Below are 24,236 nucleotides of genomic sequence, written 5' to 3'. Positions count from 1 at the left end.
GGAACAGCTATTATCTCACAACCATTATGCTCTAAACTCCCGAACCAGCATGAATAACTTCACTCCCTCAACACTGAACTGATTCCACAATCTATGGACTCACTTTCAAGGACTCTGCAACTGTGATTTGTCTTCTTTTGCACATTGCTTGTTTGCCAGTCTGTTTATGTATAGTTTTTCATAATTTTTGTTGTATTTCTTTATTTTCTTGTAAATGCATGCAAGAAAATGAAAACACGGCTGAAAACACACAATACCAGCCTTAAAGGCAGCTTCTGCCCCACAGTTATGAGACTATTGTTTGTTAAGATTGCATGAGATTAAGATCTTGACCTGACAACCTACCTTATTATGACTTTTCACCTTACTGCCTGCCTGCATTGCACTTTTTCTGTAATTGTAACACTTTATTCTGTGCTCTGTCAGTGCTTTCCCTTGTGCTACCTCAATGTACTGATGTGATGAAATTATCTGTATAGATAGCATGCAAAACATTTTTTTTACTGCAGCTCAGTACAACAGTCAATAAGAAACCAAGTTACCAACATTTACTAAACGTCACCTTAAATCTTCTTCAATCCCTGAAGAAAAGCATTTCCTTCAGCTTTATCGTCATAACTGAAGTCTCCCATCACTGTTATTCAAGTAAATCACCTCTTGTGGCCGTTACCCAGGTACTGTACATATCCAAACAAAAATTTCACAGGTCTGTTCCCAAAAGCTCCTAATGATCTCTGTTGGTCAATAATTATAATTGTTCATGGAACACAAATTTTTCCCCACTTCTTATTAATTCCACATATTCCTTACACACATTTCCCTTCCATCTCTCCATGCCATTAAGACCATAAGACTCAGGAACAAAATTAGGCCATTCAGCCCATCATGTCTACTCTGCCATGACATTCAGCTGATTTATTATCCCTTTCAACCCCATTCTTCAAGTTAACTTGAATTACTCCCAGCAGTTTTACATTCTATCTGCGAAGTGACAATAGGCCTGAAATCTTTTTTCTCCTGTGACTAAATGACATTTACGATGCTTACACTGCTCAGGTTTATGCAGTGCACCGAGAGTGGTAACTTGTGCTGTCAGAGTAAAGCAAAACAAAAGAGGCAAATAAAAATCAGGGCGAATAATGCTACAATCATAGGTTTGGTCTCCGCTGCCAAAACCACTGGACCAATGAATCTACAGCAGCTCCTAGTGACTCCTTGGAGTTCCAACAGTCTGCAAAGATGTACCTGTGAGCTGGGAGCAGAAACCTTGACAGCTGTTGGGGCAAGCGGCTGCTGGTTGCGAAGCTTCTGAGCCTGTTCCTGCTCCTTAGCCAGACGCTGCTTTTCCTCCAACGTCAGAGAGGCCTAGTCATAGAAAAAGAGTAGATGATTACTATATGGAGCGAAGGATGACAGGCAATATGATAGAGGTGTGCAAGATTACAAGAGGCTTAAAAAGTGGACAGCTAGCACCTATTGTTGTCGACTGCAGAATTCTGGGCATTCAATGGACTGAGGGTGTGGACTGTAAATATTGGTGGTTGTATTTTACCGATATTCTATATGTGTTTATCTTGTATATGCAAGGACTAAGCCTCAAGACGCAGTGTTACCTGTTTACAGCTGCCAGGAGAGAGTCGACGGAGTTGGTACACTCCACTGGGGGCAGAGTGGAGTGGTGTCCAGGCCAGAATTGCTGCCTGCCCCCTACATGTTCACTTGGTAGAAGACAAATTCTATTGTGGTTGACTGTAGATTGATGGCTTGAGTCTGAACTCTTTTATTGTGTGGCTGTGATACCATAGGTGCTCACTATATAGTGTGTGCTGTGTGCACTTTGTGCTGTGTGTGATTATTGGTATTGTATTTTGCACTTTGGCCCTGGAGTAACTCTGTACTCATGTATGGTTGAATGACAATTAAACTTGAACAGAACTGAATTTTTCCTGGGGCAGAAATGGGGCGGGGGGGGGGAGCAGGGGAAGAAGAGCAGTGGTACAGTGGATTAGCAGTTATCCTGACGCCAGTGATTGCGATTTGAGTTCAATTTCCATCACTGACTGTAAGGAATTTGTATGTTTTCCCCCTGACCGGATGGGTTTCCTCTGGGTGCTCTCCCACATTTGAAAGACGTACAGGTTAAGTTCAGTAAACTGTAGACATGCTAAGTTGGCACGGGAAGCATGGCGACATTTGCAGGCTGCCCCCAATATAATCCTTTGACTGTGCTGGTCATTTACTGCATGTTTCGATATACATGTAACAAATAAAGCTAATCTCATCTTTTAATCTCTATCAGAGGGCATCTGTTTAGGGTGTATGTCCGAGCGAAGTTTTTCACACAGATAGTGCCTGGGACACAGTGCTGGGGGTGGTGGTAGAGGCAGATGCATTAGAGACATTGTAGAGGCTCTTAGGTAGGCACAGGGATGTGTGGGAGGGAAGAGTTGAATTGATGGTGAAGTAGGTTAAAAGGTCAGCAGAATATAGTGGGCTGAAAAGCCCATGCTATGCTGTATTGTTCTATTGTCTAGACCAAAGAATCACAATTTTACATGACAGGAGTCCATAGTACAGATGATCACACCTGCACTGGCTCTGGCCAATTTAAATTGATAACATTATTACTTTTACTGAGATCAAATTTGCACAGAACCTCCACTCCCTCCAAAAAACATAATCAAAGACCACACTCACTCCAGATATTCTCTTTTCCCTCTTCCCCTCACACCAGGCAGAAGATATAAAAGCCTGGTGCGTACCACCAGGCTCAAGGACAGCTTCTGGCCCATTGAGAAAAGAGATGGTCTCTTGACCACAATCTACCTCATTATGATCTTGCAGCCTATTGTTTACCTGCACTTCCTCTGTAGTTGTTACACTTTATTCTGCATTGTTATTGCTTTACCTTGTCCTAGCTCAATGCACTGTGTAATAAATTGATCTGTATGCAAGAAAAATTTTTCACTGTACCTCAGGACTCATGACAATAATAAACCCATTTATCATTCACTGCCAGCTGGCTGGTGGCGTAGTGGCATCATAGTCATACTTTATTGATCCCAGGGGGAAATTGGTTTTCGTTACAGTTGCACCATAAATAATAAATAGTAATAGAACCATAAATAGTTAAATAGTAATATGTAAATTATGCCAGTAAATTATGAAATAAGTCCAGGACCAGCCTATCGGCACAGGGTGTCTGACCCTCCAAGGGAGGAGTTGTAAAGTTTGATGGCCACAGGCAGGAATGACTTCCTATGACGCTCTGTGCTGCATCTTGGAGGAATGAGTCTCTGGCTGAATGTACTCCCGTGCCCACCCAGACCATAATCAGCACGAGACTTCGGAGTGAAGGATCCCGAATTCAAATCCAGCTGGCTCCCTTGCACGCTTTCCATCCATGCTGGGTTGAGTGTCAAGCTAGCAACTCGGCCTCGTAAAAATAAGAAAGCCTGCTTAAAAAAACGCCGTCATGGCGGCGTCCCGGTGACTCCACTCGGAGTTAAGGGCTTTCTTCTTTCTTTATCATTCACTGCATTGTGGTTCAGAAATTATCCTGCTTTTATTGGGAGAAGCTGCTGTAAGTTTGTTTCAACCATTCCTTAAACAGACTGTTGTAGTATCGGAATTGGTTTATCATTGTCACATGTACCAAGGCATACAGATCAAATCATTACATAGTGTACTGAGGTAGCACAATAAAGTATAAATCCTGCAGAGAAAGTGCAGTACAAATAAACAATAAGATGTAAGATCATTACAAGGTAGATTGTGAGCTCAAGGTCCCAAATTGAAGCTCTTCCTCTGAGAGGGCACCGACCCCTTCAATCTGACTTAATAGAGAGTAGCTGTCCATGACATTCTGTCCAACATCTACTCATCAACATTTCTGAAATAGATTATCCAAGCACTATATAACAACATCTCTTTGACACAAAAGTGGTCATTCATTCTAATGGAGCTGCTAAAGGAATGAAACAGGCTCAGTCAGCAGGAAGAATATTCCCGCTCTTAAAACAGTATGAGAGTTTCCTTGTCTACGAGAGGGGGAATTTATCTGTCGCCCCCCCGGCCACCCTCAGGGTCGCTCGGCTCGCTGTCGTCTAGGGAAACAGCCTCGGCCCCACCAAACTGGGTAATTCGTTTGTGTGGATGCTGTGTGAGGTACCCCACCCCGCCCAAATAACAGACAATACACCAGATGCAATTAAATGATATACAGTTTATAGATATTACTGGAACTATATAATTAAAAGAGAATAAAATATAAAAGGAAAATAAAAGGCGCCACACTTATCAAAGTTCAATCTCTTCGTGCACAAAAACCGTTGGAGCTCAAAGACCTTCTTCTTCACCCTGCGACCCCCTCAGACCACCTCGACCGGCAGCCTGGGACCAACAACGGTGGTCGACCAGACGCTCCACACGAGTCCGTCTCCGTCTCCCCTCCTCATCCAATGCCCCGCTCGGGGTCCGACCCCGTTAGCGGACTCACAGCACCTGGTCCATCCTCTGTCTCACTCTCCCGCCTTCTGCCCCAAAACCCCGTGCATACAGTATCTTCAAATACACCAAAACCGTAACAACTATCCCAATTGGTTAATAGCACCATGTTATCACACTCAAAAGCAAAAACAAGCTGTTAGCGCAAACTTTCTCAGCGTTTAACACAACAAAGCCGCATTCCCCAGATTAACATAACAAAGACGCCATTTTAATTAGCCTCCGCAGTAACATAAAAGTCGAAACCCCTTTACACTCTCCCCCCACCAAATAAAGTCATGTCCTCATGACTTCTAAATAACTCGCCAACCAGTCCTGCAGACACACCACACACACACATACACAGATACACACAGTGACAGTGCTCCCCAAACAGTGGACCTTACTCCCATCCCACGGGCGCTACATAGGCCAACCTGAGAGCTTCTTAACCCTCCGAGACCTCCACACCCCCTCACCTAAACCCAAAAGGCTCAGACACTACTAGGGATACCTCGGGCCTGCTCGCCAACTCCTCTCTCACTCAGGCCACCACTACAGCTCGGAGCCCCCTGTCCCATGTCCGGGGCCCCGCCTCTCCTCCTTCCCAATCCTGCCGCAACTCAGACTGCCCACAGCTAGCCCTCCCTACTACACCTGACTCAGTGGGAGAAGGACCAAAGGTCTCTTCCTCAATCACGGGGAAGTTAGCGAAAGGCAGCATGTACCACATGTGCAGCACATCATCCTTCAAATCCGTATCCTTCCTCATTCCTTCGATCGGTAGCTGCTGTTTAAGTTTCTCCAAACTGAAACATTTAGCCGGGGCTACCCCTTCAGCCTCCTGCAGTCGAGATGTCAGCTTCTTCGGGGACTCCTTCAACTCTCGCCACAGCCTCAGCAGTTCTGACTCAGGGTTCCTGGCCATCTCAATCTGGGATGCAGTTACCCCACCAGCTTCTTCCTCCCTGACCTGAAAAGCAACAGTTAAAGGATGTTCAGCCTCCGGTTGTTTCTTCCTGAGGACGTCTTCCAGGTCAACTTTCAGTTTTTCCACTTCATTTAAACTCGCGATAGTCATCTTCAGGTTCCTTTCAAGCGTCCACCTCCCTTTTCCGAGATCTGTCCTCCATTTCTTCACCTCTTCGGGAATGTAGTCAAACTCCCCTCCCTGGGCTCTCGGTTTTCTGTTGATCTTAGTCAGAACACTTCCTTGATCTTTCCCAACTTGCAAGTCTTCCAATCTGTTCTGAATCGACGTCTTGAGTTTCTGCTGATCCCTTCGAAGGTGGGTCATTGTTTCTTCTCGCTGGATTAATTCATCAGTACATGACCGCAGTGCGGTGCAAATCCCCTCTCTTCCCTGCGTCTCATTCAGATTGATGACCTGGGTTTCCACCCCCCGATCCACCACCATCTGTCCCAACACCAGGAAGTTCAACTGGTACGTCGGGTCATTTTCCTCACATTGCACCAAACTCCTCCGGCCAAAAACTCCTCCACATTTGACACTTCGCTTCGGTCGCCCGGGCTCAGCCACTCGCCTCGCTTCATAGTCCCCCCAGGCGAATCCAAGCTCTAGGCGGTCATCCACATACGTCAAAACTCCACACACCTTCCCTTCCCCCATGGTCTTCCTCACGTCCCGCAGGAAGGATGCAGGGGCTCCGGATATGCCCTTGGGCATCTTTTCGGATTGGAAGAATCCTAGAGAACTAGTAACGGCCGTCTTCGACTCAACAGCCGCACTCCTCGGGATCTGGCAACATCCACCCCTCAGATGCAGCACATTAAACCACATCGCATCATCCACACACACGCTACCTTCACCTTCCACGCCGCTAGGGTACATTTGACGCGACCTCTCTCTCACTGAGGTGTCTTCAGCGGTCAACTCCCCTCCCTCGTGGTGGTTCGGAGCATCTACTAAGAGGGTCTCACCCTCAGCTACTTTCCCCAAGCCGTACCACCGCTGGGTCTCGTTTAAATTCGGTACTGGCTCAAGGCTGCTACACACGTCCTCAGAAGCAACTCGACACGCTGGGTGCCCAGAAAATGCCTCCATGACCTCCAGGGTCAATAACCAATCATCGTCTTCTGGATAACTACTGCCACTAGTACCCAAAGTCTCCGGTGCCCTTGCGGTTGTCAAGGATAAATGCTTCAGACACCGGTTGTAAAACGAACTGTACAACAACTTGACCTGTGCCCCGGGGTCGAGGATAGCTTTAGCATCGCTTCCCTCTATCCATAACGACACCCTGGGGCGTGGCCCCTCTAAGCCTTCAGGAAGAGGGTCTTTTCCTTTCGGAAGCTCATCGGTACATTGCTGGGAACGTGCTTCCCCGGAGACCCCAAGCCGTTCCCCCACTGGGCCTCCACTAAGTTTCCCGACACCTCTCTGTTCAGCTGAACAACTGATCCCCTGAAATGATCCCCCTGGCACTGCAAGCAATTTAACCGCCCTCCTAGCCAGAGAAGACACACTGAAAACTTGCCCCCCTCTTTCAAATAACTGACAGCTGTCACTACGGTGTAAGTGAATCTGACAGCTCTAACACCGTCACCAGCCCGCCTACTCAAACTTTCCACCAATCCCTGTCGCTCTCCCTCAACCGAGCCTGCCACTCATCTAACAACTGCGAGATCCGCTCCGCCCACGTCTCGCACGCCTCCGCCCCTCCTGGGGTGGACACTATCCCAAGTGCCAGGCGGAGCCTGCCAGAGCTAGAACATTTATTCGCAGACCCTACGTCCAAATCAGACCACTCTTTCCTCTCTCTCCCAACCGCATGGACAGCGTCGAGTGCCACCTCCAACTCGTCAATGCCAGCCCGAACTCGAACAAAGACCGCACCCACAACGCATACAGCAATCACCAGCAAATAACCTACAGAGACACACATTACAGATTTAATCAGGGCACCCACACAGCATACCAACAGACTCAATCTCAGACAAAGCCCCCACAATGTAGCTCCCCCCCCCCCACCCCCGGCCACCCTCTGGGTCGCTCGGCTCGCTGTCGTCTAGGGAAACAGCCTCGGCCCTGCCAAACTGGGTAATTAGTTTGTGTGGATGCTGTGTGAGGTACCCCACCCCGCCCAAATAACAGACAATACACCAGATACAATTAAATGATTTACAGTTTATAGATATTACTGGAACTATATAATTAAGAGAGAATAAAATATAAAAGGAAAATAAAAGGCGCCACACTTATCAAAGTTCAATCTCTTCGTGCACAAAAACCATTGGAGCTCAAGGACCTTCTCCTGCACCCTGTGACCCCCTCAGACCACCTCGACTGGCCGCCTGGGACCGACAACGGTGGTCAACCAGACGCTCCACACGAGTCCGTCTCCGTCTCCTCGCCCAACGTCCCGCTCGGGATCCGACCCCGTTAGTGGACTCACAGCACCTGGTCCATCCTCTGTCTCGCTCTCCCGCCTTCTGCCCCAAAACCCCGCGCATACAGTATCTTCAAATATACCAAAACCATAACGACTATCCCAATTGGTTAATAGCACCATGTTATCACACTCTAAAGCAAAAACAAGCTGCTAGCGCAAACTTTCTCAGCGTTTAACACAACAAAGCCGCATTCCCCAGATTAACATAACGAAGACGCCATTTTAATTAGCCTCCGCAGTAACATAAAAGTCGAAATCCCTTTACATATCCAAAAGGTAGCACATCCAACGTCAGGACTACACTCACCCTGGATTAGTGACTCAAATCTCTGGAGTAGATTTTCAATTCACAACCTAATGATTAGAAGCTACTGAGTTAGTTACTGTGGATGCCAGTCAGGACCACAGTGAAGAATAGGAATAGGCCTAACGTCTGGTATAAAGCTCTCACCTTGACTTGCTTCTGTGGGTTGGAGGTCAAGCCATTTTCCTTTTTGTTAGCTTTGGTGTGTGTTTGGTCCACACCAAAACCGGAGAAGATCTTGTCAATCTGTTTGACAAAGTAACGGGGAAAGTTAATGATAAGCACAGAAACTAAACACTGCGGTCGCAACACAGACAAAATGCTGGGGGAGCTCAGCAGATCAGGCAGCATCTATGGAAAAGAATAAACAGTAGACATTTTGGGCTGAGACCCTTCATTGGGACTGGAAAGGAAGCGGGAAGGTGCCAGAATAAAAAGACGGGAGAAGAGGAAGGAAGACAAGCTAGAAAGTGAAGGTGAAGCCAGGTGGGTGAGGAAGGGGGAATGAAGTAAGAAACTGGGAGATAATACGTAGAAAAGGCAAAGGGCAGGAGAAATGCGGCAGATTCAGATTTATTGATCACATGTACATTGAAACATACAGCAAAATGTGTCATTTGCATTAACAACCAACACACACAAGGATGTGTTGAGGGCAACCCACAAATGTCACCACACATTCCACTGATAGCATTGATCCAGACATAAAAAATCCTGCAACTGAGCCCAGACACTCAGAAGAATGCAGATGCCGGAATCTGAAGAGTTCCTCCAGCACTTTGTACATTGCTCCAACAGCTTTCCTGACACTTCCAATTTCAAAAACTTACCAATTAAAGGAGAGAAGACTTCTTTTCACACTTGCTCTCTAACTGTGTCTGCCATTTATTTGATCTTATCATCTTATTCAGTGATACTGCACAGAGTAGGCCTTCTGGCCCTATAAGCCACATTGTCCCAGCAGCCCCAGACAAACCCGATTAACTCTAACCTCATCACGGGACAATTTACAATGACCAATTAACCTACCCGATACTGGTTGGACTTTGGGAGGAAACCGGTGCACCCGGGGAAGTCCCAAACATTCCATGGGGAGGACTTACACAGACATCTTACAGAACGGCACTGGAATTGAACTCCAAACTGTGGAACGCCCCAAGCTGTAACAGCTACACTCCTGTGGCATATCCTCTTTTCCAAATCCCTTTTTGATTTCTTGAAAACGTTCTTTACATGGCATAACATAATAATCTCTGCCTCAATGTCTCCTGAAATTCAAGCATTTGCCTTTTGGGCATTCTTAAATCATTCTTGGAAACATACTGCTGCTATTTCACTGCTACTGCTTAAACCCAGCAAACTACTCTACACAGTGCCTTCAGCAGAAAGACAGCTGTGGTTAAAACCTTCCCAATGACATGCAAGGAGGGCCAATAAATGCTGGCCTTCTCAACATTCTGAAAAATAACTGCAACAAGGGTCAGCTGATGAGAAGCACAAGAGATTCTGCAGATGCTGGAAATTCAGAGCAACATGCACAAAATGCTGTTGGAGTTCAGCAGGTCAGGCAGCATCTATGGAAAGAAATGAACAGTCGCTGTTTCGAGCCAAAACTCTTCATCAGGATTATTGAAGGGTCTCAACCCAGAATGTCGACTTTTTATTCCTTTTCTTAGGTAGTGCTTGACCTGCTGAGCTCCTCCAGCATCTTGTGTGTGTTGCTCTTAAGTTGATGAGGTTATGTTGATGACCTTGTTACCTCTAAAGGGGCTGACAAGCTGCTTGGTGGGCATGCTGATAGATGCAAAATAATGAAGATGCTGGAAAACTGGGAGAAATATGTAAAGCACTTGGCAGGTCAGGCAGTAGCGACACAGGGAAAAGCAGTTAATGGCTCAGAACCTTAGAACACTGCATTAATGATCAAGGGACACTAACTCACGAAATAATCCAGAATTAGGAAGCTGATGTCAAAAATTACTTTAAATCTTTCTGGTCCAATGACCTTCAGGAAAAGAAATCTGCAGTCCCCAACAAAACTCCATCCCTGAAGAAATGTCTGTTAATGTCACTCTTTCCAGGACTTTAGCTGTACAAGATACCCAAAACTTTGACAACCTTAATGGTTAAGGGCTACACAGCATGGATACAGGTCCCTTGGCCTAACTTATCCACACTGACTGTGCGGCCCACTGAGTTAGACTCGTCTGCTCACGTCTGGCCAATAGCCCCGAGCCTCTCTTATCCACATACTTATCTAAACGGCTTTTAAATGTTGCTACTGTGCCCACCTCAGCCACTATTTTTGGCAGCTCATTCCAAATACGTATCACCTTTTGTGTGAAGAAGCTGCCCCGATGTCCTTTTTAAACTGCTCGTCTCAGATCTTAAACCTATGTCTTCTTGTTTTTACCCATCCCTAGGACAAGACTACATTCTTTCACCCGGTCTATGAACCTCATGATATACCTCTATCAGAGTACCCCTCAATTTCCTATGTTCCAGAGAATAAAGTTCTTGTCTTTGCAGCCTCTCCTTGTAACTCAATCTTGCAAGTGTAGGAAATATCCTGGTAAATCCTTTCAGCACACTTTCTAGTTTAATAACATCTTTCCTCCTACAGGGTGGCCAAAACTATATACAGTGCAGCCTCACCAAAAACTTGTATAACCAATGTATTCTTTCATCAGTTGTCTATGCAAGATAATAATTTTCTCAACTGCATAATCAAGACCGCCTTTTCCACCAAACAACATTTAAGGACTACACTAAAATACTTGAATCTAGCTATTGCAGAGGCTAATTGTTATCACTGGAATATTATCTTTTTAGTTGCAGCTAGTTCTTTGTGGATGTCTATGACTTTTTCAATCAGCCCTTCTTGTTTGTTTGTTCTCTGTTCATGTACCACAGCTGGAAACAACATGCTTTATGCCTTATTATTGACTTCTGAATCTCTGGATCACACAAAAAAAAAATACCAGGATCCAATAGTCCTCAAGAGGAATAGATAGAGTGGATAGCCAGCACCTCTTCCCCAGGGCACCACTGCCCAATACAAGAGGACATGGCTTTAAGGTAAGGGGTGGGAAGTTCAAGGGGGATATTAGAGGAAGGTTTTTTACTCAGAGAGTGGTTGGTGTGTGGAATGCACTGCCTGAGTCAGTGGTGGAGGCAGATACACTAGTGAAGTTTAAGAGACTACTAGACAGGTATATGGAGGAATTTAAGGTGGGGACTTATATGGGAGGCAGGGTTTGAGGGTCAGCACATTGTGGGCCGAAAGGCCTGTACTGTGCTGTACTATTCTATGTTCTATGTTCAACAGCTTTTTCCTAACTAATCTATCAAATCCATCCTGCCCGTCGGGGAAAGCCCTCCTCACCACTACGTGGAGCGGTGCCACAGGGAGGCAACATCCATCATCAGACACCCCCACCATCCAGGCCATGCTCTTTTCTCACGGCTGCCATCAGGAAGAAGGTACAGGAGCCTCAGGACACACAACACCAGATTCAGGAATAGTTATGACCCCTCAAACATCAGGCTCTTGAACCAGAGGGGATAACTTCCCACAATCTACAGACTCACTTTCAAGCACCATGTTCTCAATATTTATTGCTTATTTATGTATTAATAATTATTATTTCGCTTGGATTTTTTGTTGCTTCTTTGAATTTACTGTAAGTGCAAGAAAATGAATCTCAGGGTGACATATATATGTACTTTGATTATAAATTTACTTTTAACTTTGAAAATATTCAAAATACTTAAATTTCTCATTTAACACCACGTAAAATTTTTTTTACAAGTAAATAAATACCGGTCGTTCTTTAATATTTTAAGTGCACCTACTTCCTTCCAGCACTTGTCATCTGACAATCACTACTGATTATGGTGCCAAGAGTTAAAGGAACGTCTATATACCATTCCCGCTTTTCATGTCTTACAACACTTATTGGTGCTGTTACTCCCCACTGGACAGTCAATACAGCTCACCTCACTTTGTAATAAATCAGAGTTTGCATCAGTGGGGGGAAACAACAACGGAGAAGTCACTTTTGAGAGTGACGTACAGGAAACGTTCATCACATCACTGGGCAGAGAGTACTACACCACAGCTAATAGGAGGCTATCAAAAAGATACATTAATAATCTTACAAGATTCTAATTGATACACCTGCAAGAAAAATAAGAGGAGCAAAGGTAGCCCAGGTGATAATCTCATACAGGTGAAGAGCTTATAGGTTGTTTCAGAACTAGAGCATAAAACAGCCCACAATGTTGTGCCAACCCTTTGAACCAATATAAGATCTATCTCACCCTTCCTTCCTACATCACCTTCCATTTTGCTTCTCCATGTGCCAAGGAACTTCTCAAGTGTTCTGAATGTATCTGCCTTTATCACCACCACCAATGTCAGCACGTTCCACGTCCGATATCCCCTCTATACTTACCATCAAACATGTCCCCTATTATTAGCATTTACGGTTTGGGAAAAGTCCCTGGCTGTCTACTGTAGGTCTCTTATCATCTTAGAAACATAGAAACATAGAAAATAGGTGCAGGAGTAGGCCATTCGGTCCTTCGAGCCTGCACCGCCATTTATTATGATCATGGCTGATCATCCAACTCAGAACCCCGCCCCAGCCTTCCCTCCATACCCCCTGACCCCCGTAGCCACAGGGGTCATATCTAACTCCCTCTTAAATATAGCCAATGAACTGGCCTCAACTGTTTCCTGTGGCAGAGAATTCCACAGATTCACCACTCTCTGTGTGAAGAAGTTTTTCCTAATCTCGGTCCTAAAAGGCTTCCCCTCTATCCTCAAACTGTGGCCCCTCATTCTGGACTTCCCCAACATCGGGAACAATCTTCCTGCATCTAGCCTGTCCAATCCCTTTAGGATCTTATACGTTTCAATCAGATCCCCCCTCAATCTTCTAAATTCCAACGAGTACAAGCCCAGTTCATCCAGTCTTTCTTCATATGAAAGTCCTGCCATCCCAGGAATCAATCTGGTGAACCTTCTTTGTACTCTCTCTATAGCAAGGATGTCTTTCCTCAGATTAGGGGACCAAGACTGCACACAATACTCCAGGTGTGGTGTCACCAAGGCCTTGTACAACTGCAGTAGTACCTCCCTGCTCCTGTACTCGAATCCTCTCGCTATAAATGCCAGCATACCATTCGCCTTTTTCACCGCCTGCTGTACCTGCATGCCCACTTTCAATGACTGGTGTATAATGACACCCAGGTCTCGTTGCACCTCCCCTTTTCCTAATCAGCCACCATTCAGATAATAATCCGCTTTCCTGTTTTTGCCACCAAAGTGGATAACTTCACATTTATCCACATTAAATTGCATCTGCTATGAATTTGCCCACTCACCTAACCTATCCAAGTCACCCTGCATCCTCTTAGCATCCTCCTCACAGCTAACAGGGCCACCCAGCTTCGTGTCATCTGCAAACTTGGAGATGCTGCATTTAATTCCCTCATCCAAGTCATTAATATATATTGTAAACAACTGGGGTCCCAGCACTGAGCCTTGCGGTACCCCACTAGTCACCGCCTGCCATTCTGAAAAGGTCCCGTTTATTCCCACTCTTTGCTTCCTGTCTGCTAACCAACTCTCCACCCACACCAATACCTTACCCCCAATACCGTGTGCTTTAAGTTTGCACACTAATCTCCTGTGTGGGACCTTGTCAAAAGCCTTCTGAAAATCCAAATATACCACATCCACTGGTTCTCCCCTATCCACTCTACTAGTTACATCCTCAAAAAATTCTATGAGATTCGTCAGACATGATTTTCCTTTCACAAATCCATGCTGACTTTGTCCGATCATTTCACCGCTTTCCAAATGTGCTGTTATCACATCCTTGATAACTGACTCCAGCAGTTTCCCCACCACCGACGTTAGGCTAACCGGTCTATAATTCCCCGGTTTCTCTCTCCCTCCTTTTTTAAAAAGTGGAGTTACATTAGCCACCCTCCAATCCTCAGGAACTAGTCCAGAATCTAACGAGTTTTGAAAAATTATCACTAATGCATCCACTATTTCTTGGGCTACTTCCTTAAGCACCCTGGGATGCAGACCATCTGGCCCTGGGGATTTATCTGCCTTCAATCCCTTCAATTTACCTAACACCACCTCCCTACTAACATGTATTTCGCTCAGTTCCTCCATCTCACTGCACCCTCTGTCCCCTACTATTTCTGGAAGATTATTTATGTCCTCCTTAGTGAAGACAGAACCAAAGTAATTATTCAATTGGTCTGCCATGTCCTTGCTCCCCATAATCAATTCACATCTTCTACATCTCATCCTCTTACTCTACAAAAGGAAAAGTGCTAGCTTGCTCAACCTTTCCTAATAAGACACGCTTTCTAATCTGGACAATATCCTGGTAAATCTCCCCTTAACCCTCTCTGAAGCTTCCATATCCTTCCCATAATAAGGCAACCAGAACTAAACACAATACTCCAAGTGTGAGCGAGCCAGAGTTTCATAAAGCTGCAACATTACTCACAACTCGAACTCAATCCTCCAACTAATGAAGGACAAAATAACACAGGCCTTCTTAACCATCCTATACTATGCTTTTCTGGATAACTTGCTATAAGGCCATATTCTAAGGCAAACCAGAACTGGTATTGTGTAACAAGTTAAGAACAAATTAGTAATCCCATCACCTCTTTCACAACCTCTTCCTGGTGATGCTGCATGTCCTTGACTCTTAACTCAACTTCTCTCAGTTATTCACCTATTGTTACTATAGTACTGAGGTCCTCTGTTCGTCGGTGTTGACCATGGACGCTGCGTCCTAGCTGTCTATGTAATACACAAGCCAGGGCAGTACAATGCGGAGAGCAAACTGTTACCCATGTATCAGGCTCCCCTCTCCACACAACCGATGAATCCAACAGAACTGCAGAGACTCATACAGCTTGGCACCAGCAGCATCGCAAGAGTCGCCAGTCAGCATTGAACTCAATGCAGGATTGCCTTAGGGTCTCCAGCTTTGGATTTTTCCTTGAGGTTTACTCCCACAGCCTTCCCAATGAGTGGGTATAGCTGCAAGGCAGAGGAGGTTTGAGATCAGTTTTCCTTCTCCTAAATGAGCTACCAACCATGGTTGACAAGGCCCATTTGCCTGAAGCAACTGGTTTCAAGGCATCAGTACCCTGTCTTTGCCCTTCTCCTATCAGTAGAAATGATTTTGCCAGGCTTCGTAACTAAACCACACATGAAGGTCAGGAGCTGGACTTGGTTGTCAGAGACTACTTAAGATGCACACCATTGGGAGCATTTAATAGGTAGTGGGAGCTTGTCCCCACTACCTCACTCATCTATAACAATCTTAAGGAACCGACTTTAGTATCACCATGTTTATTGGTACACGAGAGCAAGGAATTTCATTGCAGCCTAGTGTATAATGCAATAAGATAACCTGAATATAAGTAGCCATACTGTATGTACATTTTTTCTTCGATTTTGAGGTGAGGCTTAAGTTTGCTAGGATTCATGATATTGATTCAAACACAATATGTGGGCTGGTCACCTGGTTTCTGCACAACATCCCAGAAAATCAGCAGGAAAAGATCATCTTAGTCCTTGTGATCTGCTGAAACAGTGAGGCAGGGTCACATCCCATGACTCATTTCCTATCCCTCTACCAGATCTACCTTGACTTAGCTGTCTTGGATGGAACCTGCTGCTACACTCAGCTGGCACTGCCTCACATATTCAACTCCCTCCACAATGTAATTGGGCGCCATGGTAGGGTAGCAGTTTGCACTACACTATTACAGCTCAGAGCGTCAGAATTTAATCCTCTTGTCCTCTGCGAGGAATTTGTACATCTTGCCCGTGGAACCCATGGGTTTTCTTTGGGTCCCATGGTCCAAAGCATGTATAGGCCAGTGGACTGTAAATTGTAAGTTGTCCCATGATTAGGCTAGGAATCAATTGGGGGTTTGTGGGCAGAAGGGCTTATTCAGTGCTGTATCTCTAAATAAATAGACAAATAAATAAATAAATAACACAGGAGTCTCTTTACAGCCTCCTACAAAGAACGTTAAAATGCTGTTGCTCAAACAGAGGCTGGGCATATCTTCCTTCTCTACAACCGCCACTGCAAGCAGCTACAATATTATGGGGGAGATGTCATCTCAAATTTCCATTCAAACTTCAACCCTGTTCCAAGTTCAAAAGATGGTGACACTGCAGCTGTAATAGATTCCCCTGCTTTTTATAAATACAAGAGATTCTGCATTCCTTGGGTTCACCAGCTGTGTGGAGAGAGGGAACTTGCTACACGGGCTACAACTTGCTCTCCATATCGTACTGCCCAAGCTTGCGTAACCAGACAGCTAGGATGCAATATCCATGGTCAACTCTGACCGATGGAGGCCTCAGACCAGAGACAAGAGATTTAGCAGATGCTGGAAAAATTAGACTAATTTGTCACATGTACATTGAAACATACAGTGAAATGTGTTGTTTGTGGCAATGACCAACACAGTTGGAAATGTGCTGGGGGCAGCATACTTCTGGCACCGACACAGCATGCCCACAGCTTGCAAATCCTAATGCGTGCAGGACATTTTTGGAATGTGGCAAGAAACTGGAGAACCTGGAAGAAAGCACACGGTCACGGGGAAAATGTACCAACTCTTTACAGCTGTGGGAATTAAACCCCAATTGCTGGTACTATAAAGAATTACACTAATCACTACACTACCGTGCCGCTCTGAAACTCTGTCCCAATCCATAATGCACTTGACCCAAGATTAAATGGACACATCTCCTTTCCCCTACAACCTCTATTACAAAGGAGGAAACAGATGCAATGTAATGGAGATGTCACTTCAGATTTCCATTCCAATTTCCAGTGTGGTGACATTGCTCATAACCTCAGCGTCATGAGAAAAATATCCACTGTGGGTCAGGACTGAACGTGAGCTAATCCACCACACTGAGCATCCTTCATGTAGCAAAATGATTCAATGTGCTTCCGAGGAGAGTTAACAATCAAAAACTGACACATATTAAAACTAAAAGCAGGAGCAGTAACACACACAAAATACTGGAGGAACTCAGCAGGTCAGGCAGCATCTATGAAGAGGAATAGACAGTAAAAGTAGAAGGAATAAAGCCCTTCCTTTCCAGTCCAGATGAAGGGTTTTGGCCTGAAACATCAACTGTTTATTCCTCTCCTTGGTTCTTCCAGCATTGCGTATGTTGCTGTGGATTTCCAACATCTGCAAAGTCTTGTTTTTATGATGAGCAGGAGCAACTAGAAGCATTTTAAAGGGGGAGATTCAGGAAGGGGGCTCAGAGGGCCAAAGCTTCTAACAAATAGGACATTAAAATCTGATAAACCACAAGAGGGCAACTCCGTCAACAATACCATCAGCACAGGGAAGAACTGATTTTAACTGTAATTGGAAAGAGCCTGTTAGATAAAGACAGTTGTGTAACTGGTTGCATATTTCCCTTCTATTTACTGCAGTTTTACCTGATTGTCCTGACTTTCCTTCGACTCAGCAGCTTTGGATAACTGGCCAGGTAGATCCAAACTTCTGAAAGGAAAAAAAGGAACAATTTCATTACTGTTTTGACAAAGGGGAAATGTAATGTATTATAGTAGCAAACTGAAGACATTCCAGTGTGCTACGCGACCACCAACGGCGTGGATGTTGTCACATCGATAATGTACGAAACCTGGCAGGCACTCGGGTTTCTTTATCTGTAGGAATTTTCTGCTCACAGACTGATAATGATAGAAAATCAGCCTGCATTGTCAGTTCAATGACAAAATTGGGTAGCTCTTTGACAAACAAGTTACCCAAGGGGGAATGGCAGGTTACATTTTGATCAGTCATAATCTTACTGAAGGGTGGAGAAGGTTTAAGACATCAATTGCCCTTCTCCTGCTAGTTTTTGTTCATAGGACGGCAAAGTCTAACTTCAATAATTAACAGGATTTGCACCCCAGAGACCGAGTCAGAATCCTAGACTTCACGATTCAAGATTGTTCACTGTCATTCTTCAGTACACAAGTGATCTCCTTTATACTGTGTAATGAAAAATAAACAATCTTGAATGTTCTTATTCTTGTTTTAAAAAATACAATTAGCTGAAAACAAAAGGCAGTTTGATAAACTTAGAATTATTCAGCATGAATGGAAACTATTCAACACCCGTCCACGCTGTCTCTGTGAAAGTGTTCTCATTGAGGCTACTTCTTCCCAAGATCCCACCGTTCCCTTGTGGCCTTCACAGCATTTCCACTTCATCTGGAGCTTACTGCCCAGGAAGGCAGCAGGAGGATAGTCACATATGGCTTTCCAAAGGGAAGCGGAAAGGCTCTTTGTTATGTTTTGTAACTCCAAAATGTAAAACTAATTGAAAGAAAAGCACAGAGCTGGGAATAACTTGTGTACGTTTAGTTTTTACTTCAATGAAGTACACCAATAAGATGTGGTGGTGCAGTGACGTGTGCCATTCACCTACTTTTACATATAACCCATAATAAATTCTGTAACCAACAAAAAATGCTTAAACAACATTACTCAAATATTACTGAAATATTAAATACACAACACTCTTGACAAGAAAGAGTTAAAGGGCCACAGGGGAGGAAAGAGGCTACTTAGAGGATAAAGAGTGGACATAATGAACCAAATTTTTATATCAGCTGCCTTGAAATTTAAAGCACAAAATTTAAAACAAAACCCTACTCCTTTCCACATCCTCCCACTCTTTCTATGTTTAGACAGTCAAAAGAAAGCCTAAAACGCAAGACTGCATTTTCTCCTTTCACTTTATTTCAAGAACATTAATGGTTTAATGACGGCAAAGATAATAGTGCAAGAAATTATGGAGCTTGGGGCCAAAAGTTCAAACAAAAGGTTTTTTGCGGATCTCTTTTCTCCTTCAGAGTCCCTGAAGCTCACAACCAATTATATGTTCCTTGGTTCTTACACTGCAGGGTACAATCAGACTGCCGGCGGTCACACGGAATGTAATGCAAGCACTCTTTACCTCTGTTGTTCCTGCATGCTGTGCAGTTGTTCCAGTTTAGTCTTGTGCTCTCCCTCCAACTTACTTAACATTTCCTTGATCACTCCCATGAAGGAATTGAACTATAATCAGCAAAGAAGAACATAACACGTTCATTACTGAAAATCATATGAACCAACATGCAAAACAGAAGACTCAGCAATCCTTTGCCAGCAGTTAGAAGCGGAGGCTGGTAAAAGTGTCGACTCGGGTTTGGGCTCTAGTCAGGAAATTTGGTATGTCCCTGCTGACCCTTAGCAATTTTTATTGATGCACCATAATAAAGCATACTTCCAAGATGCTTCGTGGCTTGTACGGCAATTGCTCTGCTCATGACCACCAGAAACTGCAAAGAGTTGTGGACAAAGTGCAGTGCATTATGGCAACTAGCCTGCTCACTACAGATCTTGTCTACACCTCTCAGTAAAGCAGACAACATAATTAAAGACATCACCCAACCCAGATATTTTCTCTTTTCCCCCTCTCCCATTGGGCAGAAGATACAAAAGCCTGAAAGCACCTACTACCAGGCTCAAGGACAGTTTCTATGCCACTGTTTTAAGATAATTGAATGGTTCCCTACTACAATCCAGTCCTGACCTCACAATCCACCTTGTTATGATGGCTACTTTCACTGCACTTCCTCTATAGCTTGTACTAACTCAATGTACTGTGTAATGATCTGATCTATATGAACAGAACACAAATCAAGCTTTCCACTGTATCTCAGTACATTTGGCAGTAATAAAACTTATAACCAGAGGTATTGAACCTGCTGGATGTGCAAGGTTACCGAACATACATCTTCATTAACGGCATTTGAACAGTGGAAAAGTCAGAGATCAGGAATGAGCGAAGAGGCGACCCACTCAGGCAGGCGAGTGGGAATTAAAAAGCAGTGCTTCACAGGAGCTTTGGCATTTGAACAGCAGCCAGTCAGAGACTGGGACTCATTAGCAAGTGCAAATTGAAATAAGGCAGGGGCAAGTGGAGTGCTGTTTGTCAGAGTGGCTATTATTGGAGTGGACAGTATTAGAGTGGGAATTTTAAGGCTTTAATTTTTCGAGGCTTCAGTGAGAGAAGGCAAAAAGCTGTAGTTGTTTTTTTTTTCAGCTTTTTGTTTCCTTCTTTTCATTGTACAGTTAGAGCAGCTGGGATGCCAGGCAGGATAGCTGAATGCTCCTCTTCCAGAATGTGGGAAGGCAGGGAAACCTCCAGTATCCTGGACAACTTCACCTGCAAAAGGTGCATCCAGGTGCAACTTCTAACAATCCGCGTTAAGGAGCTGGAGCTGGAACTGGATGAACTCTGATCATTTGGGAGGCTGACAGGGTGTTAGATAAGATATAACCTGTAGAGAGGTAGTTAATCCTAAGATGCAGGACACAGGAAACTGGGTGAAGGGAGTTAAATAGACAGCGCAGAGTACCCCTCTGGCCATCCCCCTCAACAACATGTATAGCACTTTGGATACTGCTGGAGGTTGGGGGGGGAGGGTGTGTGAAATGACCTAGCAGAGGAAGGTCACAACGGTCAGGTCTCTGGCACTGAGTCTGGCTTTGTGACTTAGAAGGGAAGGGGGAGAAGAAGTGAGCCATGGTGATAGGGGTTCGTTAGTTAGGGGAACAGAAAGGAGGTGCAGTGGATGACAATGAGATTCCCAGATGGAATGTTGCCTTCCAGGTGCCAGGGTCTGGGAATCTCAGATCAAGTCCTCAGCATTCTTAAATGGGACGGTGAGCAGCCGAAGATCATGGTCCACGTCTCAATGACATAGGCAGGAAGAGGAATGAGGTTCTGCAAAACGGGTTCAGAGATTTGGGTGCTAACTTAAAGGACAGGACACCTAGGGTTGTGATCTCAGTACTGCTACCTGTGCCGCATGCTAGTGGGGCCAGAAATAGGAAGATCTTACAGTTTAACGTATAGCAAAGCAGTTGGTGTAGGAGGGAGGGCTTCAGATTTTTGGATCATTAGGTTTTTTTCCAGGGAAGGTAGGACTTATACAGAAGAGTCAGTCTGCACCTGAATGGGTGGGGGACTAATATCCTCTTGGGAAGGTTTGCTAGTACTGCACAGGGAGGAATTTAAATAGAGTTCCAGAGGGATGGGGCCCAGAGTGCCAGAACAAACAGCACAGTGGATGTGGAGAGAGATGATTAAGACCTCAGCCAAAGTCAGGAAGCAAAAGATTGAGCATGGTGGAACTAATGAGCTGCGCATACTTCAATGCAAGAAGTATTGCAGGAAAGGTAGGTGAACTCCGAGCATGGATCAACAAGTGGAATTATGATATAGTTGAGAAAATCTGCAGATGCTGGAAACCTCAGCAACACACACAAAATGCTGGAGGAACTCAGTAGGCCAGGCAGCATCTATGGAAAAGAGTAAACAGTACAAATTTCGGGCTGAGACCCTCCATCGGCACTGGAAAAAAAAATGATGAGAAGTTAGAGCAAGGAGGTGGAGAGAGGGGAGAAGGAAATACAAGGTGGTATGTTATAGGTGAAACTGGGAGAGGGGGAGGGATGAAGTAAAGAGCTGTGAAGCTGATAGGAGAAAGAGATAAAGAACTGAAGAAGGGAGAATCTGATAGGAGAAGGTAGAAGACCGTGGAAGAAAGGGAGGGGGGAGGAGCACCAGGTGGAGATGATGGGCATGTAAAGGGATAAGGTGACAGAGAGAAACAGGAATGGGGAATAGTGAAGTGGGGGCGGGGGGGGGCCCCAATTACCAGAAGTTCGAGAAATCGATGGTCAAGCCATCAGGTTAGAGGCTACCCAGATGAAATATAAAGTGTTGCTCCTCCAAACTGAGTGTGGCCTCATCATGACAGTAGAGGAGACCATGGATTGACATGTTGGAATGGGAATAGGAAGTAGAATTGAAGTGAGTGGTCACCGGGAGATCCTACTCTTTTTGGCGGACGGAACATAGATGCTTGGCGAAGCTGTCTTCCAATCTATGTTGGGTCTCATTGATATACAGGAGGCTACACCGATATTAGTAGATGACCTCACAGACTCACAGGTGAAGTGTCACCTCACCTGGAAGAGTTGTTTGGGGCTCTGAATTATAATGAGGGAGATCAGTGGGGTGGGATGAATGGACAAAGGAGTCGCATAGGGAGCAATCCTTGTGGAAATCAGACAGATGGGGGGAGGGGAGAGAAAGATGTGTTCAGTGCTGGGATCCCGTTGGAGATGGCGAAGGTTATGGAGAATTATGTGCTAGACGCGGAGGCTACTGGGGTGGTGGGGGAGGACGAGGGTAACCCTATATGGTGGGGTGAGGGCAGATGTGCGCGAAATGGAAGAGAATGCAGTTGAGAGAAGGAGATGGCGTTTTTACAAGTGACAGCGTGGAAGAGGTATATTCCAGGTAGCTGTGAGGATCAGTGGGTTTGTAAAAGATACCAGTAGGTAAACTGTGTCCACAGGTAGAGGCAGAGAGTTCAACCAAGGGGAGGGAGGTGTCAAAAAAATGGACCAGATAAATTTGAGGGCAGTGTGGAAGCTGGAGGCAATGTTAAAGAAATTGTCAAGCTCAATTTCCAGGGGGATAAAACAGAATCGGGATAGCAGATATAAGTTCGGTACAGCAGGAACGAGCAGAAACAATGGGTCTACCTGCAGAAGCAGGTTTGTGGATCTTGGGTAGGAGGTAGAACAGGGACGTGTCGGGTAAGGGGGCTATGAGGTCGGTGGGAGAGGATGAGAGATCACCAGTGTTGATAAGGTCAGTGATGGTATGGGTGACAATGGCCTGGTGCTCCTGAGTGGGGTCCTGTCTAAGGGTTAAGAGGAGATGACTGAGAGTTGTCGTCTGCCCTCAGCAAGATATAGGTCAGTCTGCCAGACTACTACGGCACACCCATTATCTGCGGGTTTGATGGTGAGGTTAGGATTAGTGCAGAGAGAGCAGAGAGCAGTGCATTAGGAAGGAGTTTAGAATTGGAGAGAGTGGTAGAGTCCAGACGGTTGACGTCTCATCAGCAGTTAGCAATGAAAAGATCCAGTGATATTGTAGCCATTAGTGATACTTAGTTGCAGGAGAGGCAGGTATGGGAACTTAATATTCCAGGGTTCTATTGTTTTAGACTCTATCGAGCTGAGGGGTTGGATGGAAATTAAAGGGGGAGGGTTGGTGTTACTATTCAGAGGAAATGTCATGGCAGTGCTCAGTCGGGACAGACTGGAGGACTCGTCTAGTGAGGCTTTATGGGTGAAACTGAAGAATAAGAAAGGTATGACCACGTTAATGGGGCTATATTGTAGACCATACAACAGTCCGCGGGATTTAGAGGAACAAATATGAGGTTGATTGTTGCAATAAATATAAGATTGTGTTAGTGGGTGATTTTAACTTTTACTTATTGACTGGGACTCCCATAATGTAAAAGGACTAGATGGGATACAGTTTGTCAAATGCGTTCAGGAAAGTTTCCTTAATCAGTACATAAAAAATCCTAACAAGAGTGTGTGCAATACTTGATTTCCTTTTAGAGAATGAGCCAGGGCAGGTGACAGAAGTTTGTGTAGGGGAACACTTTGCATCTAGTGATTATAATGCCACTAGTTTCAAGGTAATCGTGGGAAAGGATAGGTCTGGTCCTCAGGTTGAGAATCTAAACTGGAGAAAGGCTAATTTTGATGGCATCAGAGAGGATCTGCAAGTGTGGATTAGGACAGGATGTTTTCTGGCAAAGGTGTAGTTTGTAAGTAGGATGCCTTCAAAAGTGAAAATTTGAAAGTACGAAGCTTGTACGTGTCTGCCAGAGTAAAAAGCAAGGATAACCGGTTGACTGGACTTTGGTTTTCAAGAGATATTGAGGCCCGGATAAGAAAAAAAAAGCTTCTTAGCAGGTATAGGCAGGTAGGAACAAATGAAGTACTTATGGAGAATAAGAAATGCAAGAGAACACTTCAGAAAGAAATCAGAAGGGCTTAAAGAAGGC

The 24,236-nt window shown here is 44.9% G+C and overlaps 1 protein-coding gene across 1 annotated transcript in view; it reads right to left on the bottom strand.

Moving 5' to 3' along the window:
• scyl2 (SCY1 like pseudokinase 2) overlaps positions 1 to 24,236 on the bottom strand; it is a 91,720-nt gene that overhangs the window by 1,869 nt on the left and 65,615 nt on the right. The window contains exons 14-17 of the mRNA XM_072268201.1: positions 19,262 to 19,362; positions 17,733 to 17,796; positions 8,350 to 8,448; positions 1,246 to 1,365 (exon numbers count right to left, since the gene is read on the bottom strand). Coding sequence (XP_072124302.1) covers positions 1,246 to 1,365; positions 8,350 to 8,448; positions 17,733 to 17,796; positions 19,262 to 19,362 — 384 coding nt within the window. The remainder of the gene's footprint in view (positions 1 to 1,245; positions 1,366 to 8,349; positions 8,449 to 17,732; positions 17,797 to 19,261; positions 19,363 to 24,236) is intronic.

The sequence above is a fragment of the Mobula birostris genome, chromosome 9, assembly GCF_030028105.1.
Source record: "Mobula birostris isolate sMobBir1 chromosome 9, sMobBir1.hap1, whole genome shotgun sequence".
Classification (NCBI taxonomy): Eukaryota; Metazoa; Chordata; class Chondrichthyes; order Myliobatiformes; family Myliobatidae; genus Mobula; species Mobula birostris.
This window is presented reverse-complemented; position numbering and strand designations above follow the sequence as displayed.